At 37.8% G+C, this 27,778-nt stretch overlaps 1 protein-coding gene across 2 annotated transcripts in view; it reads left to right on the top strand.

Moving 5' to 3' along the window:
- atp13a2 (ATPase cation transporting 13A2) overlaps positions 1–27,778 on the top strand; it is a 144,089-nt gene that overhangs the window by 59,973 nt on the left and 56,338 nt on the right. The window contains exons 5-9 of one of the 2 annotated variants that reach the window (XM_059951899.1): positions 6,204–6,312; positions 10,330–10,409; positions 15,730–15,807; positions 25,263–25,332; positions 26,422–26,556. In XM_059951899.1, the coding sequence (XP_059807882.1) occupies positions 6,204–6,312; positions 10,330–10,409; positions 15,730–15,807; positions 25,263–25,332; positions 26,422–26,556 (472 nt within the window). The remainder of the gene's footprint in view (positions 1–6,203; positions 6,313–10,329; positions 10,410–15,729; positions 15,808–25,262; positions 25,333–26,421; positions 26,557–27,778) is intronic. The other variant, XM_059951900.1, reaches the window with a different exon arrangement.

Here is a 27,778-nt window from a genome sequence, read left to right as displayed (position 1 = left end):
TTAAAAAATATATTATGAAGCACATCTTGCAGTTCCTTAAGATCAATGGCAATGGCAAGGTGAATGACTCAACACTCTAGGAAACACTTAAAGTGTATATCAGAGGACAAGTTATTTCTTATGAAGCAACACTGAAAAGGGCTAAGGGAGGTAGATTGGAAGTGATTGAGAAAGAGTTACTAGTGGCTGAACAGGCTTACAAAAACTCTTTGCTCCAGTCAGATTATAATAACATTCTCAAATTAAAATACGAATACATCTCCATTCTAGGGGAACAAATTGACAACATACTACTTAAACTTAAACAGTGACATTTTGAGTTTGGGACAAACCACAGAAGTTATTGGCAAGGCAGTTAAAAGGAGAACAAGCAAAACGAGTTTTACAAAGTAAAATCCAAATCTGGCCTGATGCTTACGGATTTAAAGGATATTAACAAACAACTTAGTGAGTTCTATTCAGAAATTTAACACCTCCAAATCAACAGCTGCACAGGAAGATTTTGATAAGTTTTTTGATCCACTTTATTTCCCACAATTAGATGCAGCTTTCAGGGAGGATTTGGATTTTTCACTATCTGAGTTACAGGATACTATCAAAGCATTTCCCACCGGTAAGGCAGCTGGACCAGACGGGTTCGGGCCAGAGTTCTACAAAGCCTTCCGGGATGTCCTTACACCAGCTTTGCTGAGAATAGTTCAGGATACCTTTAAAAACAAGTGGCTCCCACCCTCTCTCAGTGAAGCAAATATCTGTGTTTTATTAAAAAGAGATAAAGACGAAACAGACCCTGGAAGCTATAGGCCCATTGCACTACTAAATTATGATCTATAAATATTACAAAGTGTTAGCAAATCGGCTCAGTAAGCATATAGCAAATATCATTCACCCAGACCAAACGTGATTTACCCCGGGCAGGTACTCCTTTTGTAATGTCCGCAAAATTCTCAATATTTTGAATGCCAATTTTGGGAAAGGTGATAGAGCTGCTATACTGTCTCTAGGTGCCCACAAGGCATTCGATTTGATAGAGTGGCCCTATCTAACTGCAACACTCAAGAAGTTTGGATTCGGCAACACTTTCATAGAATGGGTTAAAATATTATATACTAATCCAAAATCCTCCATTTACACAAATGGGGATAAATCCTTTCAATCTTTTTATTATTTATTATTATTTTATTATTGTTATTAATATCAACAAAATAAAATTGATACATAGATAATGGGATTACAAACATACACATTTCAACTGAACATGAAAGAATACATAAGCAATGATTACAGTATAAATGAGTATTCCCAAATCATGGACGATACAATATACAAATAAACAAGGCAAACCTAGGTATATCATAATATATTTTAAAAAAACAGAAAAAAGAAAAAGAAAAAAAATTATGCAAATGAAAACTAATCTAATAATCTAATAACTAATAAAGAAAAAACAAAAAAAGAAAAAAAAAGAAAAAATGAAAAAAAGGGCTGTTTATAATAACTCACAAAAATACAAAATCATCAGTGTCGTCAACTCCGATCCTCTCAACATATATAAAATCGAAACTGGAAAAACAAATAGGCTTGGAACAGGGTCATATTACATCATATGAAAATATTGAATAAATGGTCTCCATACCTTTTCAAATTTAATAGAAGTATCAAATACAACACTTCTAATTTTTTCTAAATTTAGACATAACATAGTTTGAGAAAACCAATGAAATACAGTAGGAGGATTAATTTCTTTCCAATTCAACAAAATAGATCTTCTAGCCATTAATGTAAGAAATGCAATCATTCGACAAGCGGAAGAGGATAAATGGAGTGAGTCCATCATTGGTAAACCAAAAATTGCAGTAATAGGATGAGGTTGTAAATCAATGTTCAATACCGCAGAAATAATATCAAAAATATCTTTCCAATATTTTTTCAAAAGTGGACACGACCAGAACATATGAGTTAAAGACGCTATCTCAGAATGACATGTGTCACAAATAGGATTTATATAGGAATAAAAACGAGCCAACTTATCCTTGGACATATGAGCCCTGTGCACGACTTTAAACTGTATTAATGAATGTTTAGCACATATAGATGATGTATTAACTAACTGAAGAATTTTATCCTAATTCTCAATAGGGATAGTAAGGTTAAGTTCTCTTTCCCAATCATTCTTAGTCTTATAAAAGGGCTCTGAACGTATCTTCATAATTATATTGTAAAGTTTTGATATTAGCCCTTTCTGAAAAGGATTTAGTTCAAACAAATTCTCCAAAATACCTGAAGACACAAAATTTGGAAAAGTAGGAAGTACAGTATTTAAGAAATTCCTGATCTGTAAATATCTAAAAAAATGAAATCTAGGCAAGTTATATTTATTAGATAATTGCTCAAAAGACATAAAGCAATTATCCAAAAATAAATCGGAAAATCGTAGTAATCCTTTAGTCTTCCAAGCTGAATAAGCTTGGTCTATAATAGAAGGATAAAAAAAGCAATTGGATACAATAGGAATATTCAATTTCCGAAATTGAAACCATATAGGTAAAGTATGATTAACTATCGGGTTGTCAATTCGTTTCGGCAATTTAGAAAGAGCAAAGGGAAGAGAAGTCCCTAAAATAGAACCCAATGGAAATCCTTGTACAGATTTAACTTCCAGGTTCACCCAATGAGGGCTAAAAGATATATCCCAATCCTTTAACCAACATATCAACTATCGGATACTAACTGCCCAATAATAAAATCTAAAATTAGGCAATGCCAATCCACCTTCCTTCCTTGCCTTCTGTAAATATATTTTACCTAACCTAGGATTTTTATTCTGCCGTATATATATAATTTTTGAATCAACATTAGCAAAAAAAGATTTCGGAATAAAAATAGGTACTGCTTGAACTATATATAAAAACTTGGGTAAAATAACCATCTTAATAGCATTAATCCGACCTATCAGAGATAAAGATAGTGGTGACCACTTAGTAAACAAACATTTAATCTGATCAATTAAGGGTAAAAAAATTAACCTTAAATAAGTCTTTATAGTTTTTTGTGATTTTAATCCCTAAGTAAATAGAAGAATCATTAACTAATTTAAAAGGTAAATTTCCATAAATTGGAACCTGTCTATTTAAAGGAAACAATTCACTCTTATTAAGATTTAATTTATACCCGGAAAAATCACTAAATTGAGCCAACAATTATAAAACTGCAGGAATGGATTTCTTAGGATCAGAAATAAGTAATAATAAATCATCTGCATATAATGATAACTTATGTATATCTGTCCCACGATTAATGCCAAAAATGTTTTGTGATTCTCTGATAGCAATTGCCAAGGGTTCTAAAGCAATATCAAATAATAATGGACTAAGAGGACAGCCTTGTCTAGTACCCCGAAATAAATGAGAAAAGGGAGATCTTTGATTGTTAGTAAGCACTGAGGCTACAGGAGTATGATATATCAGTTTAATCCAGGAAATGAATGTCTGACTAAAATTAAACTTCTCAAGCACATTAAATAAGTATGGCCATTCAACTCTATCAAATGCTTTCTCCGCATCTAATGAAATTACACATTCTGAAGTGCTATGTGAAGGAGTATAAACAATATTCAATAATCTCCTAACATTGAAAAAAGAATAGCGATTTTTAATAAAACTGGTTTGATCTTCCGAAATAGTTTGGGGTAATACCTTCTCCAGCCTGGATGCCAATAACTTGGAAAAGATCTTGGATTCTACATTCAATAAAGATATTGGTCTATAGGATGCACAGTCAGTAGGGTCTTTATCTTTCTTCAATATTAAAGAAATGAAAGCTCTATAAAAAGATTGTGGCAAATTGCCCAATCTAATTGCTTCCTCAAAAACCCTGCATAACCAAGGAGAAAGAGTAGCGGAAAAACATTTTAAAAATTCTACTGTATACCCATCTGGACCTGGTGCTTTCCCAGAATTCATAGAGGAAATAACCCCTTTAATTTCTGCATCCGTAATAGGAGTTTCTAATATTGAAAGATCATCTGATGAAAATGGGGATAAATCCAATCCGTTCTCTCTGCAATGTGGCGTTCGCCAAGGGGACCCATTGTCCCCCCTGCTGTTTAACATAGCGCTGGAGTCCCTGGTAATTGGCATTAGGGGCCACCCACACATTAAAGGTATTAAGTTGGGCAATTTTGAGACCTGTGTGACCCTGTACGCGGACGACCTCCTTATTTGTCTAGCCGACCCAGCGGTCTCTATTGCCTTCCTACTGGAATATATAAATTCCTTTGGGAGTACTTCTGGCTATACCATAAATTGGGGAAAGAGTGAATTTGTGCCCTTAGTGGATCAATTTACTGAAGACTTCCTGAAAAAGTTGCTTTTTAGAGTAGAGAAGGACTGTTTCACCTATCTGGGGATTAAACTGACTAAGAACCCAAAGCACCTTTTCAAATTTAACTTTACAGAATCCTTAGAAAAACTCAACAAATATCGAGTCCTGGAGGATACTGCCCTTATCCATGATTGGATGGGTAAATGCGATCAAAATGGTGAACCTACCCAGGTTTCTATATCCTTTTCAAAACCTGCCTATATACTTAAATGCATTCTTTTTTAAGAAATGACTCTATCATATTGCCCTTTGTATGGGGTTATAAATCACACAGGATATCTAAGGCTCACCTACACAAACCTCTTAAGAAGGGTGGTCTTGGTCTGGCAATTTTCAAACATTACTTTTGGGCAGCTAACTCCAGGACTCCTACATACTGGAAGCCTCTGTTGTTAAATATTCTTCATTTCCTGCTCTTCTGCTTTCCACTTATGCCTCAACAGACAAGCTAATCCAACAAAACTTTACCTTAAAGAATTCTCTATGAATATTAAATCAAATAAAAGTGGCTCACCAAATTCCCAGTGTTTCCATACATGCTCCCATTTGTCATAATCACTCATTTAAGCCTGGACAATTAGATGGGGTGTTTGCAGTCTGGAGAGAGAGGGGTATCAAAACTTTCTTAGATCTGTACATTGATGGACAATTTGCGTCATTCACACAATTAAGCACCAAGTTTAACCTTCCTAGTACACATTTTTTCACTATCTCCAAGTTAAACACTACGTTAAGGAAAAGTGCCCACACTTCGAGCCTATTTCCACCACCCATCCCTTTCTTGAAAACCTCTTGCTCCCTCCAGATTCCAAACAGTTAATATCAAAATTTGTGAATTGCTTTACTCCTTTGGTTTCTACAGATCTTATTAGGGAAGCCTGGGCTAGGGATTTGAACTCAGAGGTATCATTTGAACTTTGGGAGGAGGCAATGTCCCAGGTACACTGTTGTTCTATTAATTCATGCTACAGGTTAATCCAGTACAAGGTGATGCATAGATTGTATTATTCAAAAACAAAACTGAATCGCATCTTCCCATCTGTGTCTCCTGATTGCAACAAGTGCCGCTCTGCTGAGGGCTCACTAGCACATCTTTTCTGGTTTTGCCCTACATTATACAACTTTTGGACTGAAATTTTTGAGTGGCTCTCAAAAGCCTATTCTAGAGACATTCAGCCCAATCACGACCTCACCATCTTTGAATGTTCTGCAGTGACTCTTGAGTTGCTGCATGACATGCGGATTGCTCTGCATCTCGGAATGGTGGCGGCTAAGATTCTTCTGACCTGGAAGTCTACTACTCCACCTACCTTTGCACAGTGGCTCAAGGAGAAGTTGTCTATTATACAAATGGAAAGACTGCGCCTGCACAAACCCAATACACAGAATATATTTGAGAGAATATGGGGACCTTTCTTGGCTCAGTGTCATATTACCTCACATACATAGTGATTTTGACCTGTCTAGTCTCATGAGTGGATGTGGTGCCTAACCAGATTCCTTTATTCATTTTATCTTACATTGCTTCCGTGATACCACTATTGTGTCAACTCTTTTTTTTAAAGTCTATTTACACAATTTTGTAAATTGTCTGGCAGCCTTTTTGTTTTTGTTTTTGGTTTGTTTTGCCTGTGCTCCACTTGGAGCTGCATTTCCTTTGCATTGTTTTGTACATCTTCAATATGTTTTGTCTTTGTAAAGCTGAAATTTGTAAATAAAGTATTAAAAACTAAACACTTGTCAATTTCAGGTTGAATGAATTTTTTGGACATGTACCACCTTACACTCACACTTTGATTTCCTGTGCCTCTATTTTGTAGTTTTCCCCAATCAACTGAAGCTAGTGGAGATGATAATCAAGTTACTATGGCCATAGGATTGCTTGAAGATGATTGGAGAGAGACAGTTCAACTACACAAGCAGGAGGAGGTAAGAGACCATTTACTGTGGTATGTTATTAACCATATAGTCAAAGTGCATTTGCCAGTTAACAGTACTGTTCCCAATAAACTCTGGTTCTAACTAATTCAGCCTCTAATTCAGCATTCAGGGAAGATGAGAAATAGGGAAAAAACATTACATCTGATAAAGAGAAGTTAGGACTGGAGAGAAACAAAAATGGACAGTAAGAGCTTCTGTGTAGGTGTATAAAAAGACTAAAAAGGAAAATACAGCTCTCTTACAGACAGTAATGGGTTAAAGTTTTTTTAAAAGAAGGGAACTTGCAGAACAATGGGAAAAATACTTTGCATCCATTTCCATGGAAGAGACAAATAATTGGCAGTAATACTAGAAAACCAGGTGTCTAGAGAACCGTCAATAAAGATTTGGATGAAATTAGCAAAAAACACTAGTAAAATTATTGACACCAAAGGTGATAGCCCCAAAGGACCAAATAATCTACATCTCAAGTCTTTGAAAGAGGTAACTGTCAAGATAGCGGAGGTATTGTGTTTCATCTTTCAACATTTTGAGGCTGTTCCTATAAGTAGTGAATGTCATTCCACTATTAAAAGAAAATAAAATGGAACGATCCGATCTGTTAACCTAATATCAGTAGTAGGGAAAAGATCTCACAACAGAACACTTAAGTATTAGAGTTATAAGAGGGAAATCATGTTTGATTCTGTTGGAGTTCTTTGAATCACTTGTGGAACAGATAAGGGAAATTCAGTAGATGTGGTGCATTTAGATTTTTGGAAAGCTTTTGATTAGATCTATATAGGAAGTTAGTGATAGTAGGAATTGTATATTAGCATAGATTGAGAATCAGTAGAGTGAAGACTGTAAATAAATAAGACTCTTTCAGATGGGCAAATTGACTAGTGGAGTACTGCTGGTTTCAGAGCTTCAGTCCCAGCTATTCACAATCTATATTGAGTGTTAGGTCTAGGCAACTGTCAAAATACGTACAAGTTTGTTGGATGGCATTGTGAGAAGAAAGGGAGACGTTGAAAGACTTGATAGAGTATAAAAAGCTGAATGACTTGATAAGAACATAGCAGACAGAATGTAATGTGGCATATGTGATTTCGGACACCTGCACAAAATATAAAAGGCGAGTTTTTTTTTTAATGATGATAAGTTGGGAAATGTTGGCGTTCAAAGGGACCTGTGTATCCTTGCACACAAGTCACTGAAAGCTAACAGTTTTAAAGATAAATGGCATATTGATCTTAGTTCCATGAGGCTTTGAGTAAAGATAATATGCTGTAGTTATAAATGACATAGTGAGACTGCACCATGAATACTGAACAGTTTTAGTGTCATTACTTAAACAAAAAGGTTGCACACCATAAAAGGCATCTGCTTAAGATTCATTAGACTGCTTTCTGGGCGGGCAGCTCAGCAGAGATTGACTACACAAATGAGAGGTGATACTGAATTTACAGACTTGGTACAAGGGCTTGACAGTGTACGTGCTGAGAGAATTGTTTCCCTGCGCAAGCTGTCTAGAATCATGAATAAGGTCAAATTTTTGCCATCAGTGGGCAGTGCATCTTCTGTCTACTGAGGCTTAGCCACTGAGTTGTATAAAGCAGATTGATAAATTTATGGACTTTAAGGGATAAAGGAAATCTGCCAACTGGGCTGAAAGAGTCAGGTGGCCTACTTGTATCTCCCAGTGTTATGGATTTGAGATTTCAGGTGATTTTGTTCCCTGATTTGGTAATTCTGAGAATATGATAATTGAAACCAAAGCTAGCTTTTGTTGCTTAGATCTAGCTCTCTCTGAGAGGATGATGGTAGTGATCAAGGAACAGCAAATAATGTCCGATTAATCTTGGGGGACTTTAAAGGGTCATGACGTTAACAAATGAGAAAATCTGCAGATGCTGCAAATCTGAGCAACACACACAAAATGTTGGAGAAACTCAGCAGGCCAGGAAGCATCTGTGGAAAAGAGTGCATTTCTACCCATCTTTGCAGGTGGTGGAAATTGTGGTTCTGATGGTTACTGTTGTAAAAGTCCTGTTGAGTTGTCGTGTTGCACTGTGTTGATGATACACCCTTTAGCTGTGGCACACTGGTGGTGCAGAGTAAATGTTTAAAGACTTGCAAGGTCTGTTATTCAAGACCACTGATGTGTTCTGAATGGTGAATGTTGCGGGGCATTACATTCATCCAGGCAGGTGGAAGGTATCTTCTTTTACCCTAGATTTGTGCTTTGTGAAGACTGTGGGGAATTGAGGTGATGATTCTTTACAGAATGCTCAGCTTCTGACCGGCTTTTGTTGCTAAAGTATTAATGTGAATAATTTGGCCAGTGATTATACCAAGATCATTGCAGTTGAATATTGTTGAATGGAATGCCCTCAACTATAAATATCACTTTATCTTCACTGGAAGTGCTTAGCATTGCCAATAAATGCCGATGTTGGATTAATTACAGTCATCTATGAAACACCATCGATGCTTCCAACTATGAGGTTCCCAGATAACAGAACCAACTTGTGATTTCATTTCTTTTGCGGAGCAAGTAAACTGCAGTTTGGTTGACTGGACGGATGGGTAATTTCTGTCACCCTTTCCATCTGTGGAAGAGCCTGCAATTCCTCTACTGGCTAACTCACCATTGAAGAACCCACATAGTGGAAGCCTCAATCCCAACAAGTTGTCTAAAAAGCAGATAGTGTGATATGTCTATAATACATCCAAATATTAGGGCCGACAATTATCACAGCAGATAGTACAAAGAAAAATTAACATCAATACAATACGCGTGCACATTATTGGCAAAATACAACTTACTCCTTATCCTCTATGCTGGATTCAGCAGTCAGTACTCTGATTCCTGACTATATTCAATGATTCCCTAGGTCCCAGGGACTGAGTGTGTAGGAAATTGTTTTAACTGAGGTTTAGAGTTCATTGAGGGTCTGAGTTGTGGAGTGAGAGGCAGTCAGCTTTGGACTGGTTTATCCATGCTTCTCATTACTCTTCTCTGGCACGTTTGTTCTTCCTCTGAGCTCCTACAGTATCTGATGCAAAGAAAACACTATTGTTTTAAATTTGAAGCCAAATCGATGTAAACAATAGCAAATACCAACATTGTCTACAATGGGCATATCCTCGCAATGAATAAACTAGACCTGGACTCTCAGCTCTGGAAGCCAGCATAATTATTTTCCCATTTCCCATTCATTGTTAATAAATTGCTGAATTAGAGCCATTCTCTAACTTGATTACAATTGCTATTCCGTCTACCTAGGGAGTGTAAACTTAGTAGGAAGTATACTAAACCCCTTGATAATGAACCATGTGATTGTCAGTGGTGATGCAAAATTAATTTGGAGTGTTCAGAGGTCCAGAGCTGAAGATATGTAGACATCTGATGATATAGGATTAGAAGAAGTTGAGTGGGTAGCTGGTAGATGCAACTTTGAACAGGATGACAATTTCAAAATTGCATCATTATATTTTATAAAGGCCAAAAGCTTTCCATTGGAATACTCAAGAATATTGGTATTCTATTGTTTTAAACATATGAATTAAAACCATGTTAACATTTTTTTTTAGAAAAAACACTGAACAGCTCTACAAGCATTCGAAGTATAAAGTATATTTTTAAAAGAAGGGCCAAAGTTGTCCACTTCGCTTCCTTTCTTAACTTAAGTCTAATTAAAAAAGTTTGAAGGGAGCTGACATGATTGCAATTCATGTGAATTTGAAAGATTCACATGATTGAGGTGGTAGAGAGTGGAATTGTGTTTTCTAAGCTACTTTTTTTTTATGCATTTCAAAATTAAATTTTATTGATCCCAATAAACAGCTGTTGTGGAAGTTAAAACAACAATGGGCATCCTTTCCCATCCAGTGCCAACACTCACTCAGCTCCCAGTAAGTAGCCTCATTTGGATAGCATGGTATTGTTGTGATCAGGGTTGCTTATAGTTTGAGCCGATGTCATGTTCTAATCTACAAAAATTATGTTTTCCTTAAAAGAAAAGTGTGATTCGATACTACACATTTGAGGGTTTACGTTACATTTGGATCGATAAAAAAGGAAGATTCTGCAAGCTCAGGTGAGTGAACTTGTGTAGGAACACCTGTCATTCCTCTATCTATTTATTTAGAGATACAGTGTGGAACAGACTGTTCTGGTCCATTGAGCTTCACTGCCCTTCAACCCACTGATTTAACCCTAGCCTAATCACAGGACAATTTACACTGACCAGTTAGCCTACTAGCCAGTACATCTTTGGAATGTGGGAGGAGCCAGAACCCCCAGAGGAAACCAACTCGCTCACTGGAAAGCTGTACAACCTCCTTACAGAGGACCCTGGAATTGAACTCTTAACTGTGATGCCCCAGCCACAACAGCATCCACTGTAACACTGACCACTACGCTACTGTTATTTGAAAAGCATTGGACTGAGTGACAACAGATCTGTCAGACTGATATCATGCTTGGGATAGAAAAATCATTGCAAAGACTCTTGTGAAACAATGTAAATCATTTTGAAAGCTGGATTAAAGATGGTCAGCATTGTGATGGTCAGAGAAGGTTGTGTCAGATTAAGAAATGAATCTATTGAGAGAAAATTCAAAGTAAATTTATCAAATTACATTTACTGTATGTCACCATATGCAGTCCTGAGATTCATTTTCTTGTAAGCATACTCAATAAATCCATAATAGAGTAATTACCATAATAGAATCAATGAAAAATCACACTAACGGGCATTCAGCCAGTGTGCAAAAGGCAATAAATTTGCAAATAAAAAAGAAAGAAATAATAATTAACAAGTAAATAATAAACATCAAGAACATGAGATGAAGAGTGAGTCCGTAGTTTATGGGAACACTTCAAGGATGGGGCAAGTTAAATTGAGTGAAGTTGTCCTCTTTGGTGCAAGAGTCTGATGGCTGAGGGGTAATAATTGTTCCTGAACTTGGTGGTGTGAGTCTTGATGATGCTGTACCACCTTCCTGATGGCAGCAGCAAGAAGAGAGCATATACTGGTTGATGGGGATGATGGATGCTGTTTTCCTTCAACAGTGTTTCATGTAGATGTGTTCTGTGGTGGAGGGGGCTTTATCTGTGCCATATCCACTTTTTTTTTGTGGGATTTTCTGTTCGAATGCATTGGTGTTTCCATACCAGGCTGTAGTGCAGCCAGTCAATATACTCTCCACTACATATCTATAGAAGTTTGTCAGTGTTTTAGATGTCATGCAGAATCTTTGCAAACTCCTTGCTTTCTTCATAATTGCACTTTTGTGTTGGGCCCAGGACAGGTTCTCCGAAATAATAACACTGAAGAATTTAAATTTGCTGACCCCTCCGATCTTCCGATGAGTTCATGGACCTTCTAGTTTCGTCCTGAAGTCAATAAACAGCTTCTTGGTCTTGCTGACATTGAGTAAGAAGTTGTTCATGGCACTCTGTCTTCTATATGCTAATTTTGTCACCATCTTTAATTCAGCTTCTGACAGTGGTGTCATCACCACTGGCATTGAATATGGCATTGGAGTTGTGCTTAGCTACACAATCATAAGTGTAAAGTGATTAGAGCGGGGACTAAGCACATAACCTTGTTGTGCACCTGCGCTGATGAAGGTCATGGAGGAAATGTTGTTGCAAAATCGAACTGAGTTGGACTGCAAGTGAGGAAATTGGGGATCTAATTACACAGAGGTATTGAGACCAAGATGTCGAAGCTTAATGATTAGTTTTGAGAGGATGATGGATTTGAATGCCAAGCCGTAGTCGATAATGAGCACCCTGATGTATGCACCTTACCGTCCAGTTGTTCCAGGGTTGAGTGAAGAGACAATGAGAAGTCTGAACATACCACATTTGACAAATATTGAATCTCTGGACTTGATAAAATTATGCATGTTAAACTACTTGAACAATTAAAATTCAAATTTGCTTCAGCAGCAGGAAGAAAGAGACAATTATCTCCTGGTGTTTTAATGAGTAGGAATGCATTTGCAGTGGGATTTCACAGGGCTTAGTTCTAGTTTGCAGATGATATAAAATTGAATTTGTGTGATAATGCATGAATATAAATAGTAAAAAAGCATAATGATTTATTGGTAATGCTATAGATTATAATAATATAAGATCATGCATGAAGGTATATATAAAAATATATTGTACAGTAGAATCTAGTCTAAAAGAAGCATGGCAAGGAAACCTCTAGCCATGGTTTTTCCCTCTGCCCATTTATAAACTTACAGCATTCTTCAAGGATCTCCTCTCATTTTCTCATCTCCATCTTGTTCTGCTGTTGGCTGTCTGCATCCACATGTGGGGTCAGCTTCAGAATTAGCTTGAGTTCTTTATCTCTCTCTGGGCCATATACTATCCCTTTGCTTATCTAATAGGTAGAATGCAAAATTCTTCAATAAAGCATGAAGGCTAAAGCTATTGTTTATATGCCAGGCTGTAAATTGTGTACTCTTGCTGCTGATTACATCCTTTGCCTAATCAGTATTTCAGGCTGTTTGCATAATTACTACTCTTTTTGATCTTGAACTAAGTTTTCTCATTTCTATATTTTTGTGTGGCTTGTCTGTCATTTTAATGCGTGAGGAAACTCACATGGGGAGAACATGTACACTCCATGCAGACTGAGCTATGCTCAAGAGTCAAATTGGGTTGCTGAACTGTGTTACCAAGTGTTCTGCACTGTGAAAACTAATTACTTCTATTTCCAATGTCTGCCATTTACACCATTACTTTATCTTTCATTAAAGTGTATTTAATATGCTGTATGTAACTTTTCACTGGTATTATGGTTGATTATCAACCATGCCTACCCAATTTCTTTCCAAGTACAGCTCCAATAACATATTTGAGTTTGCTGACAACACCACTGTTGTTGGCCAAATCTAAGATGGTGATGAATCAGCAAATAGAAGGGAGATTGAAAATCTGGTTTAATGATGCCTCAACAACAATGTCTCATTCAATGCCAACCAAACCAAAGAGCTGATTATTGACTACAGGAGGAAGAAAAAAAGATCCATGTGCCTGTTTAATTAGGGGCTGGAGGTGGAGAGTGTTAGTAACTTTTACATCTATGAGGAACGCTGCCTCTAGAAAGCAACATCTTCATCAACGACCCTCACCATAGAGGCCATCCTCTCTTTTCACTGCTGCCATTGGGGAGTGGGTACAGGAACCTTGGGTACCGTATCACCAGGTTCAGGAACAGCCATTACCTTTCAACCATTAGGCTCCTGAATCAGCTTGGATAACTTCACTCACCTCAACTCTGAACTGATTCCTCAACATATAGACTAATTTTCAAGCACTCTGCAACTCGTTCTCAGTATTATTTTACTTATTTACACAGTTTGTTGTCTTATGCTCATTGGCGGCTGTGCCAGTCTTTGTAGTTTTTCTTTCTTTTTCAATCTTTTTATTAATTTAAAAAAAAATAACATAATAATATTACATATGTTATGAATACAATAGATTTAAAATTGAGTTGGTAACAAGATAACAATATCTTATTAAACTATCGGCAAAAAATGATCATATAATATCAATCTAATCTATATAGATTATACATGAAACAATTAAAAATAATCATCAAAAGAAAAAGAAAAAAATGTAAAATATAAAAAAAAATGTATATTTAAAGAAATAATAAAAAAAAACTAAACCTAAACTAACATGGGCAGTAATAATAGTTTATAAGTATATGATAGTGTCAAAAAACTCCGGAACTCCATATCAGAACAAGAATAATAAGAGTAAAGGTCTGGAAGAAGTCAAATTAATTCATGTGAAAGTGTCGAATGAACGGTCCCCAAGTTTCTTCAAATTTAATTGATGAATCAAAAATAGTACTTCTAATTTTTTCTAAACTTAAGCAAGAAATAGTTTGAGAAAACCATTGAAATGTGGTAGGAGGATTTACTTCTTTCCAATTTTGTAATATAGATCTCCTGGCCATTAATGTTACAAAGGCAATTATTCGTCTAATTGGAGGAGAAAATCGACTATCATCTTCATTTGGAATACCAAAAATTGCAGTGATAAAATGAGGTTGTAAATCAATATTCCAAATTGAGGAAATGGTAGCAAATATGTCCTTCCAATAGTTATGTAAAGTGGGACATGACCAAAACATGTGGGTCAATGAAGCCACATCTGAATGACATCTGTCACATTGAGGATTAACATGAGAATAAAACCGAGCAAGCTTATCTTTAGACATATGAGCTCTATGTACAACCTTAAATTGTATTAAAGCATGTTTAGCACATATAGAAGACGAATTAACCATTTGTAAAATTTTTTCCCATTTTTCTGTTGAAATATTGTATTGTATCCTCATTTGTGTGGCAAAATAAAAATCCCAGATTAAGTAAAAGACAGTTACAGAAACCTAAAAAAGATGGTGGTTTAGCTTTACCCAATTTTAGATTTTACTATTGGGCGAATAATATTCGGAATTTATTATACTGGAAATTAGATTTAGATTTACCATTGTGCCCACAGTGGGTAAATTTAGAATGCAGCGCTACACAAGGATATTCTTTATTTTCTGTTCTTGGCTCTTCTCTCCCTGTTGACTTAACTAAACTTAATAGATATCTAACCCTATTGTCAAACATACATTACGAATTTGGTTTCAATTTCGTAAATTTTTTACTCTAAAAAACTTTGTTCTTGATAGCCCTATCTCTTAATTTTTTCTTTAAACCCTCTTTAACAGATCAAGCTTTTTGTATATGGAAAAGGAAAGGTATAATATGTTTTCGTGATCTTTTTTCTGAAGGTGGTTTGATGTCTTTTGATCAACTTTCTAACAAATTTAAATTACCTAAATCTAATTTTTTTAGATACTTACAAATTAGAAACTTTTTATATAAAGTTTTACCATCCTTCCCTAATTCAACTTTGATAGATTTTTCAGATATGATTTTTACTTTAAATCCCTGTCAGAAGAGATTAGTGGCTCTCATTTATAATATGATTATGAAGATACAACCAGAGATATCAGGTAGAATTAAACAGGAATGGGAAAAAGAACTTCAGTCTTTGTAGTTTTTCATTTATTTTGTTGTATTTCTCTGTTCTACTTTGAATGCCTGCAAGAGAATGAACCTCTGCATAGTATATGGTGACATTTTCATACTTTGATAATAAATTTATTTTGAACCTGCTGAAATCCTATGCCTCACTGTTCCACTTATTCAAGATCCCCTTCCTTGCTTGAACCCCATTGCTTGATGGTGCTCCAACATTTGAAATTTTATGTTCTTATTAAATTCCCCTCTCATAGTCTGTATCCATTTTCCTATGTTAATTTTTTTTGTACAAATGCAAGTTTTTGCCCTGTGTGTGGTTTGTAACATGGTGAGTTTTTCTTATTTCAGTGATCTTGATGAACTGCTGACATGTGAAGACCTCCATAAACAACAGAAAGGACTCAGCAGACACTGCCAAAATACGAAGTAAGTCCTTGGCTGAAAATAGAAATTCTGGGTTTCTAATAGGTGGTGCTTTGCTAAAATATTATTGGAAATAAGCAGTTGGTAAATCTCCAAGGAGGTGCATGACCTTGAGTTCAAGCTTAGTAACAAAGGATTCTGATGCCAATTAAGGGGTATCTTGCAAGTTAAACAAAAGATGTCTTTGCAAGATAAATTTCTACAACGCCTTTGGCCCTTGCAGCCTATTTCAAGCATGCTGCCAATTTAAAGTAATCCTCTCTGCCTGCACGTGATCTGAATCCCTTCATTCATGCCTGTCATTATCTGTTTAAGTGCCTCTCAAATGTTGCTATTTTATCTGCTTCCACCGCTTCCCCAGCAGCATGTTCGAAGCACTTTCCACTCTATGTAAAAAAAATCTTGCCTTGTAAACCTCTTTTAAATTTATCAAAGTGATGCCCTTTAGTATTTGACATTTCTACTTAGCGGAAAACATTCTGACTATCTACCCTATTTATGGCTCTCCTAATTTTATATTCTTCTGTCAGGTCACCCTCTCAGCCTCCGACATTCCAGAATAAACAATCCAAGCTTTTCTTGTAGCTAGTATTTTCACTCCAGGCTATATCCTGATTGTTGTGTTTGGTAACTCCTAAACATAAAACTAATTGAAAGAAAACACAGAGCTGGGGATAAATTGTTGACGTTTCCTTTTTACTTTTAGTGCGGCAAGCACATATGAAGTGGTGATGTAATGACTTATCCCATTGATATGCAGTACTTTTACATATAACCCATAATGAATTGCTTAAACAATGAAGAATGCTTAATCAAACAATATATTTACAATATTACAAATATTACTGAGATATTAAATACACACTTCTCCCTGCTTAGCTATAAACTCCATATATATATATATATATACACGTGCGCATATGCACACATACATATACAGCTACAACCACACATAACTACTAAACAGACATCCACAGCCTGCTAAAGTGACAGCTTTCCTCTCTAACAATTGACTCTTCTCTCCTCAACTGATCAATGTGTCGTCTTCAGACAGCATCAGATACAATTTCCACTGTGAGGGAGAAGGCTCCAATTCGTCCCCCAAGATCATATCCCAGTACCCACTTTTGATCAATTCTGTGATCCCTCACCAGGACTATTTGTCCAGGAGTGAAACATCAAACCTCCTTTTATGAGCAGCAGTCTATTTGTCACAGCTGTTCGTTTGTCCTGCATGCTCCTCCTGAGATTGTGTTTGAGGAAATCCAAGCATGCACAAAAGGGAAGTCGCAGGAACAGCATAACTGGTGATTTTCATGGAGAAAATTAGTGAGCTTCTGATTTAGTGTCAGTGTAGTGGGTTTTGCTGACATTGCTTGCAGTTTGTTCTTTGGACGCTGGTCAAACCTTCCCACAAATCTGTTTGTAGTTGGGTGGTATTGTGCTTATGTAATATATCTTATTCCATTAATTTTCAGGAGTGACTGAAATTGTTCTGCAAAAACCTGGTTCACTGTCACTGACTAAGTGCTCTGGATCACCAGTCCTTGAGAGGGGGCTACCCAACATATCAGCAGTGATGAGGGTGTAGTGGAGGCCATTGGAAACACTTCTGGCCAGTGGTAGCTGCATTCACTACTACTAAGAAATTTGTGCCGATGAATGGTCCAGCAAAATCCTCATGAATCCTCTGCCAGAGCAATGTATGCCACTTTTAAGGATGGAAAGGCGTTTTCTTGGTATCTTCTTGATATGCTGGCATCCCGAACAGTGTTTGGCATTCTGCTTGATCTGCTAATTTATTCGCAGGCCTGCGAATGCTTTCATTTTGACCATGCTTTGATGACAGGCATTTAACTCCTCCAACACTTTAGTTCTCAGCTTGGATTGTACAATTCTCAATCTCCACATAAGGCAGCCTCCGTCCATGGGAAGTTCATCTCGGCACTGGTAAAACTGGAGTTTCTGCTGCACATTCCAGCCATTTTACCTGATACAATGTGGGTTCTTTTCTGGTTTCTCTTTGAAACATCTCTGGCGCAATAGGGAGACTTTAGATTTGTATTAGGGAGAATGCATCAAGAGGGTTGTCTCTTTTGTAAATTTTCAGATGTTTCCTTTTCCATGGGTAAACAGGACAATCCATCAGTATTATCTTGATTAGTTGTCCTCTTAAATTCTATCATGTACTTATGTCCTGCAAGAAACAGAGCCCATCTCTGCATTTGCGCTGATGCTGTTAGTGGAACACCCTTCTGTGGATTGGAAGATGGACACTAGTGGTTGATGATAAGTAATGAGAGTGTCAACCAGAATTTGAAATGTTTTATACTCCACACCAGACTCAAGGCCTCTCTGTCAAAATGTGCATAATTTTTCTGTGCACTGATACGGGAATGCAATACAAAGGCTTTTGGGGCAATCACTTCCATCAGTCATAACATGTGACATGACTGCACTTACACCCATAAGGCAAGGGTATTACAGGCAAGCTTCACTGGATGATATGGATCATAACGTGTGAGTATAGTGACTGACGTCGTTATTTTCTTTACCTTTTTGAAAACCAACTCGCATTGCTTTGTTCATTGCCATTTCTTCCTGATCTATAGGTAATGCATTCTAGGGGTGGAGCACAGTAGCCAGATTTGGCAAGAATCTCTTATAATAATTGACAGATAGTAAAAAAGGACTGCAACTGTAACATATCATTTGGCTTGGAGCATCCATCACTCCTTGAATTTTTCCAGCACACTTGTGCATCAATGATGTGACTACAGCAAGTGTTGTTTGGTTTAAGGAATTCACATTTGTTGCATCGTTCTCTGAGCCCATCATCCTGTAATCTTTTTAACACTGTCTTGTGACTTAGTACAGTAGGCATTCCTTGTCATCCTCATCGGTAACAATTATGTCATCCAGATAACACTGAGTGTCTGGACAACCTTGCAGCCCTTGTTCCATAGCTTTCTGCCAGAGTGCAGGTGCAGATGCTACTCCAAAAATAAGGCCATTATAGTGATAAAACCCTTTGTGACTGTTTATGGTGATAAACCATATGGATCTTCATCAGTAGGCCTCAACTAAGTCCACTTTGTTGAAGTGTTTCTCTTCAGAGAGGTTGGCAAAGACATCCTCTATCCTGGGCAGAGGCTATTGATTTATCTACTTTCAGTTCTGGGTTAATGGCGACCATAGAACCACCACAGATCCTGACAGAGCCTTTCTTCTTTCCTACTGGGACCATTGACATTGCCCATAGGCTCCAATCAACCTTGGAAAGAATTCCTTTTGCCTTCCAAAGATCTAGCTCACTGGTTACTTTATCACGGATGGCAAAAGGAACCAGATGGGTTTTATAAAACTTGGCTATAGCATTTTTTTAACATTATTTTACCCTTGATATATTTGAGTTTTCCAGTGCCGTTCCTGAGCACTGCCATGGCAACATCCAACCCCTTAATTTGTTTTCAATTGACTATTGCAGGGTATGTGGCATGCAAATAGTGGATGAATCGCCAAATGAGTTGTATCTCAGACACTTGCCTTCCCACAATGCTGGCCCTCCTGTTTTTCCCACATACAAGCACAATATGGCTAGCTGGTTGCTCTATTTCAAGGGTACTAATGTCATTCCCGCAGGAGTGATCTTTTCTCCAGTATTAGTCTGTTCTTTGGTATCTGCAGGCTTTAGTTCAGTGTTTTTGAAATGTGATTCAAACTCATTTTGTGGAATGACTGAAGCAGTTGAGCCAGGGCCCGATTCCATTTTAATTAATTTGTCATTCGCTTCTGCCCTAAGCCATATTGTTTGTCTGTTGTTAGTTTTCACATTGTAAATCTCAAGATTACCCTGTGTCACTCTCATCACTATCCGGTTTTTCATCACTTTTTTCACATGCAGATTGGTGATCTGTTTGAAACTGCAACTTGACTTTTTATCTTTTTCTCTTCCTTGTGCTGTCCATTTATTTTTGTCTACCCAACTGTTGTGATGGAAAAGAACTGGTTCTTTGAGTCTCAACAGTAGAAGCCCGGACACACACAGTTTTAATAATAGGGAATTTATTTACAAGGGGAAGTCAGGTCAACACAAGCAACTACAATATTCTAACAAAAAAACATTTAGGGTTAACACATGTGAGGAAGTTCGGGTCGGCTGTTCAATACACAGAAAGAAGTGTGGGGCAGGGTACAGTTACACATGCAAAGAACAAGGGAAAAGCACTACGACAGCTATCCCCCTTGATCTTGGATAGCTGCGGCTCCCTTACCAGGACCAGCGATAAACCTTCTCAAACATAAATCAATGCACTTACCTTCAATGAGGTGGTCTGTAAGAGAGACCGAGCCAGGCACATGTTTCACCTTTTATAGCATGGGGCTGGGCGAGATGATCCAGTTAAGGTGACCAATAATTTAGGTGTGCATTGATTAGTTGGGAGGGACCAAATGTTGATTGGTATGTGGTGTGTCCTCCGACCGGCCAGGTGGCAGTGCGTCTGTCACCTGGCCGGTATCTCTGGATACACCAACATGTTCCTTGTATGCGTCCTACTTTGTTGTATTTTTTGCAAGTTTCACATTTAAATTTGCATTGGTCTGGTGTATGAGAGTCCCTCCCACAGTGGTAATACAATTTGTTTCCTCAGGCCGCTTTCTGCTAAGGCGCTTCAATTTTGCTAACATTCAGTCTCACTCCTAATTGTAGCTCTGCTGTTTCCATTAATACAGCAATTTCAATTGCTCTTTTAAATGTGAGTTGCGGTTTAGTTAAGAGCAGTTTTTGAATATTTTCTTGTAAGATTCCATAAACTAAATGATCTCTAAGCCCATCATTGCACTCACAGTGCTCAGATAATTACTTCAATTCAGCCACGTACGCTGATATTGTTTCCTCTTCCTTTTGATTCTGCTTATGAAACCTAAACTGCTCTTATTTCAACAATGGTTTTGGTTTTAAATGTTCCCACATGACTTTAATGACAGCAACAAAGCTAATTTTGGCTGATTTGGTTGGAACAATTAAACTACAAGCAAACAGTATGCTTTTTCACCCAATACATGCAGCAAAACCGGCACTTGCTTTTCATTGGCTATTTTATTTGCTTCAAAATACTGTTCAATTTGTTCAGTATACAATATCCAGTTATCTTCTGTGTAATCAAACACATCTATTTTTCTAATGTAGCCAGCCACTTCTGTTCTTTTAAAAATGTATTTATAATTATTATTACCCAGTACTTACCGGTTATGTACTTGTGAATTTTTCCATTTTCTGCCTTTTGTGAACAAATGTCTTTCTCTTTTTGCGAAGAAAAAAAAGTGCACCAATTTATTTTTTAAAAGCTGGAACATTTTGCTGTGCTTTTTTTAAAAAAAACCTAATGTCTAGCTGCTCTTCCACAGGTAGGTGGTCGTCTCAGGTTTGTTTAAAACTTCCTCATTGCCACTGTTAAGTTTTGTAACTCCAAAACATAAAACTAATTGAAAGAAAATGTGGAACTAGGAATTTGTGTCTTCATTTAATTTTTACTTTAAGTGAGATGTACAGTTATGGACATGGTGGTGTAATGATGTATGCCATTCATGTACTTTTTCATATAGCCAGTAATGTATTACTTAAATAATGAATACATAATCAAACAATATATTTACAATATTACTCATATTACCAAAATATTAACTACGCAACACTGCTGAACCTTTTCTGCACTTTCCCCAAAGCCTCTATATCCTTCCTGTAATGGGATTGCACCCAATTTGCCTCTGTATATCAGTGCTCCTAAAGTCCTATCATTCATTTTATGCTTCCTTCTTGTATTTCACGTACTGAACCATAAGCATCAAGGAATGCTAACATTACTATTTTGTGATTTTCAGCAGTCTTTGCAAAGGGTGGAAGATACATTTCCAAAAGATCAATTGCTTAATCATCATCTAGTATTAAGTAACTTGGAATAAGCCAAATTAATTCTATTATGCTATAATTCCATACTTGTTCTTTTTCAACTACAATTGCCTGCTTGTTCTGCACATCCTTTGATACATTACCCAACTGAAATTAATCTAACTCAGCTATGAAAATTCCATTTGATTCTTTGAAGTACTGCATTTGATTTCTTCCCTGTACCATAGCACAGTAAATAAGCCAGGATTCCAATACATAGTCATTGCTTGACACACTCAGCTTGAAAATATATGACTTATGACCTCTTTCACTTCAAATGGTAGTGCATCCAGTTTCAGTGGCCAATCTCACTAATGGTGTAATTGTTCATCCTTTACTTCTTTCTTATAATTGCAAGTCCCAGTTAGATATTAAGAACAGCAAGTCTACCTCACTAGCGACTTGTCAATAGCAAATGAGCTTCACGGCATGAGCTTATGTCATCGCCTGCTACAGCTACCCAGAGGAGACGTGGTCGGAAGAGATGCACAAGGAAACAGAAGCAAAGAAGGTGCACTGGTATTCATGTGAAACTGAAGGCAAAACCTTGCAGGCCAGTTGTGCCCTCGATTCTGCTTTCAAACATTTGATTGCTAGAAAATAAACTGGATAAACTAAATCAGCATGAGATGAAGCATGGCTGTACCCTCAACATGACAGAAATATAGCTCCAGGGTACTGCCCCTAAACCAGCCATCCAGCTTAGAGTATTTAATCTCTTTTCAGGCTGTCAGAATTTCTGATATCTCTGGCAGGACTTGCGTTGGAGGTATATGTACCTACAGTATTTTAACAAGAACTGGTGCGTAAATGCTTTGGTAGTGATGACCCACTGTTCACCTATGGTAGAGTTCTTAATGGGTTTCTCCGAGCGATTTTCATTGCTATTGTGATTGTGGCTGTATTCATTTCCCCCACTGTCCTAATGCTGAGGAAGTGCTACATGAGCTTTACAGCACTATCAGTGACTTGCAAATCACACACCTTGATGGTTTCTTTATTGTTGCTAACAACTTCAACCACGCTAACATAAAATTGGTCCTGCCTAAATTATATCAGAATGTTAACTTTCCTACCAGAGAATACATTAGACCTGGTTTGTGCCATTATCCCTGGTGCATACAAAGCTGCTTCCTACCCTCACCTTGGATTCTCTGTTAATTCCTGCATGCTGACCACTGATTAAATGAATTACACCAGCTGAAAGGGAGATAAAAGGCCGGGCTGGAAGGAGCAACCTCAGTAATGTGACCTGTTTTGAAAACATGGACTGGAACATGTTCAGGGAGACAGCTGACTACGACCATCACATTAACATAGATGAATATGTGAGATCTGTGACTGGATACTTTGAGAAATGCATTGAGGACGTCACCATTATTAAACACATCGATGTGAAGGCAAATCAGAATTTGTGGCTGACAGCAAGAGGTCCGGACACAACTGAATGATCAGGATGCTGCCTTCAGATTGGAAGATAAGACGGCTCTCAGGTCAGCAAGAGCTGTGCTTTCCTGCGTCATTAAGAAGGCAAAACTGGATTATTCAGAGAATATACAGCCATTTCTGTAAAACCAGAGACATAAGGCGCATTTGGCAGCACATTCAGACAATAACAGACTACATGTCCACCCTACGTGCCATTGACAGTGATGCTTCTCTTCCTGAAAGGCTGAATGTCTTTTACACTGGTTTGATGCATGGAATGATATGCCGGCAAGGAAGGCCCTCCTTCCCTCTCCACCCCCTCCCCCCTGAGGAGTAGGAACTCTGGTTGTAGTTGATGTGAGGAAGATTCTAGCTATGGGTCAAGCCATGTAAAGTTATGGGGCTTGATAATGTTCCTGGTCAGGTGCTGGGGGACTCTCCAGCCCAGATAATGGAGGTCCTAACAACCATCTTCAACATCTCTCTGGAATTGTCCACTGTCCCCTCAGGCTTCAAGGTGGCCACCATCATCCCGGTGTCCAAGAAAGCAACCAGCCTCAACGACACTGTCCAGTGGCACTGACCGCAACAATAATGAAGTGTTTTGAGCGGCTGGTTCTGGATTGCATTAATTCCCATCTTTTTGCCACATTGGACCCTTCCCAGTTTGCTTATTGCTCAAATTGCACTCTTCCATCATGTCCCACCTGGAAAATGGTGCCTCATATGCCAGAGTGCTGTTTATTGACCAGCTCAGCATTTAACTTGGATCATCCTTCAGAAGCTGGTGGGTAAACTGCCCTCGTTGGGTCTCAACACTTCTCCTGTAACTGGATCCCCGACTTTTAGATGGAAAGACCACAGTCAGTGTGTGTTGGCAAAAACATCTCTAGCTCTATCAGGCTGAGTACTGGTGCTCCCTAGGGCTACGTGCTCAGCCCGCTGCTGTTCACACTGCTAATGCATGACTGCACTACTCAAATCTAGTTCAAACAGAATCATCAAGTTTGCTGATGACACAACAGTGAGTTATATGCCTCATTGACAACGATGATGAGACAGCATACAGAGAGGAGATGGAGCATCTGGTAGAATGGTGTGAGGACAATAACTTGAGCTTCAACATGGACAAGACCAAAGAGATGATTGTGAACTTTAGGAAAGTTCAGGCTGACCAGTCCTCACTCCACATATGCAGCTTCTCCATCTAGAGAGTTGGTAGCACCACGTTTCTGGGAGTTCTGGGACCACCCTCAACACCACCTCTTTGTTCAAGAAAGCTCAGCAGCATCTCCACTTCCTGAGGGGATTGAGGTGAGTGAGGCTCCCACCTCCCGCCTCCCCACCCACCCCCATTCTAACCAATTTTTACAGGAGCACGATTGAGATTTTCCTGACCAGCTGCATCACCATCTGGTTTGGGAATTTCAAGGCATCTGACCACAAGCCCCGACAAAGGATTGTAAGGACTGCTGAGAGAATCATCGGGATCACTCTTTTACTCATCAGAGATTTTTATCAGGAGCGCCGTGTAAACAGGTCCCTTAGCATCGTCAATGATCCCTTCTATCCGTCCAACAATCTCCAACGACCTTTCATCAGGCAAGAGGTTAATAAGTATTATAATGGAAAACAGCTTCTTCCCCCAGGCCATAAGACTACTGAACCTCCTGACACCACCTAGGTCTTGTCAAGTATGAAGTGTCAGCAGCGTTATGCTGTTTACTTTTTAAACTTGTGTCATAAATGCACCTTATTATTTGCTAATTTACCTGTGATAATATCACTTTATGTGTCACGTGTGTGAGTTATATGCACTGTGTTGTGCACCTTGGTCCAGAGGAACATTATTTCGTTTGCCAGTATACATGTGTATGGTTGAATGACAACTGAACTTGAGCTTGATATGTGTCAGTAAAGGACGAGAACAGGTTAGACTTGAATATGATGTGCTTCTTGGATGTTCAGTATTCAGACTTGCAGGTAGTCTAAATACTTGAGAGGACCATTGCTCCAAAAAGCTGCCTTAACAAAAGTTGGGCTGTTTTGCATTGCTGTAATTTATTTGTTTTACTTGCAGAAGGCAGGTGTATGGACCAAACGTGATTGAGGTGCTTGTAAAATCATACTTCACATTATTAGTTGAAGAGGTGAGTTGATGTGGTCCTGTTTTTCTTTCCATTGTAGTAGGTGGTTTTGTTTCTAAGTGAAAATGAATTGAGATGAAAATTAATTTAAAATGAACATCTTAATCATTGTCAGAATATCTGCAGGTGCTGGAAATCAAAGTAACACGCACAAAATGCTGGGGGAACTCAGCAGGCCAGGCAGCATCCTAATGAAGGGTCTCTGCCTGAAATGTCGGCTGTTTACTCTTTTTCATAGGTGCTGTATTTTGTGTGTATTATCTTGATCACTGTGCTGTGGTGTGCTGATGTATGAAATTAGAGTTCAAAGACTGACTGAATGTCAGGAAATGAGTGATCCAGAGTGCATTCATGCAGTTGTAACTATATTCAGATGATGATTTTGCACAAGAGAGGGGCAGTAAAAACAGCCAAGTTTTCACTATTGTAGAAGTTAGTTGTTAGTTGTAAAGAGAGAAGTAATCTCCTACTGTTGGGTATTCTTTCCCATTAAATGGGGAGACAAAAATGTTCAGCGGAGAAGTGAAAATGCACACTCAAAGGTAAGTGCTTCATTTTAATATGAGAAACTATGGTTTCTTTCATCCATATAGCTTGGGCCAAATACATGAATAATACTTGAGTGTCATACAGACTGTACCTGAGGATGAACAGGAAGAGTCCTAATCGGTGCTGTGTTATATGACCTTGATTTGTATGACACTAGGTCAACTAAATGGCCTTTGATACTCTTGCAATAGAGAAAGCACAGTACTGCTGCATTTGGTCATTCTCCCTGTACATTCTGTGGTTGCTTGTATATGGACGTACCAAGAAGAGGTTGAATGCAGGTGTCTCAGTAAATGACCCAGCAGATACTTAACAGTCTCGATAAACCATATGGTGTAGGTACTTGAGAGTAAATAAAATGCACTCTAATTTGGCATTTTGAGTGGTGGAAATAAAGGGGAAAATAATGAGCAGAGAGAAAAGTGATGGTGAATGGGAGCTCAGTCCTATCAACCTATCAGAGTGATGCAATTTTGTTCTCTATTTCTAATTGCAATGTGGTTTTCAGTTCTAAATTTGATGAACTTTCGGTTTCTCTTCCAGGTCCTGAATCCTTTCTACATTTTTCAGATTTTCAGTATTGTACTCTGGATTACTGAGGAGTATTATTACTATGCAGCGTGTATCCTATTTATCTCCGTTATATCCATTAGTATATCCCTCTACCAGACGCACAAGGTACATCATTAGGGAGCAAATAACAAGTTGCCATAGTATGGAGGACCTAAAGCTCTGTTGCTGGAAGTCTACATGTTGTTTTAAACTTGAAACAAAAAAAAGTTGTTACACTGGCAAATAATATCTTGTGAATTTCAACCAAATTATCAAATATTTTGAGTATTTTTTGCAGTTCATTAATCCAAATTAATTAACTTACTTGTGCATTTTGTGAGGTATTGTGCATGAAAATGAAGTGTTCACTATTTGCAGGTGAATTATACATGCTAAATGTACAGGTTTGTATTGTGTGCAGTGAAAGGAAAAATATACCTGGTTCTTAGATCCCAAGTTCCAAAAATTGCAAAATACTGTCAGCATGTTGTTTCCTTATGCAGTCGAATGTTTTGAGTCAATTTTGAGTAAGAATTGGACTTGTATTAAAAGCAACTAAATGCAAACTGCTTGCATAGAGCAGGTAAAGAATAAATTTAGGGAAGGAAATTCAATCTTTCTGTTCTCCTTCAACACTAATTAGAATAAATCGCCTTGAAACATGTAGAAAATGGGAGTGGGATAGCAATAAGATGCCTCTGCCACATTGTAGTCTATGCTGTATATTAAATAGTTCTGGACCATCTCCCTTTAATCACAATTCCAGGTTAAAAGCATGAGGTGATGTTTCCTAGCTTGTTGAAACGTCCACAGAAATATGGATGTGGTTATGTGGTTATAAACGAAATCAACTGTTTAAAGTAATCCAAGAGATTGAGGGTTTTGATATTGTACTAAATCTTTATTGCTGTTGCATTTTCTTGAGTCAGCTGTTACTATTAATTAGTGGTGCAATGAATGCAATGAACAGAGTATACCCTATAACTGCTTCTAGGAGATAGCCCCAGCCTGTGCGGAACTGGCTGAAGTTAGTCAGCTGTCACATCTGGGGCAGGGAAGGGAAATATGCCAGAGTGCCTTTTTTATTACTACTTGGTGATGATGATCATGGGAGTGTATGAATGTCATATGATATCCTTTACAGATTAATAACATCCAAATAAATTTCTATTAAGTTTGTGGATTGCCCAAGTGTGTTCTTTGGAATCCCAAGAATGCACAAGTATTTGAAAAGGGGAATGCAAAATAAGAGGGGGGAGTCGCAGCACTGATTAGGGAGAAAATTACGACAATACTTCAAGAGGATAAACTGGTAGCATCATACAATGAGACCATATAGATAGAATTT

The sequence above is a fragment of the Hypanus sabinus genome, chromosome 27, assembly GCF_030144855.1.
Source record: "Hypanus sabinus isolate sHypSab1 chromosome 27, sHypSab1.hap1, whole genome shotgun sequence".
NCBI lineage: Eukaryota > Metazoa > Chordata > Chondrichthyes > Myliobatiformes > Dasyatidae > Hypanus > Hypanus sabinus.
The sequence above is the reverse complement of the archived record's forward strand: the minus strand, read 5'-3'. Positions and strand labels throughout refer to the sequence as shown.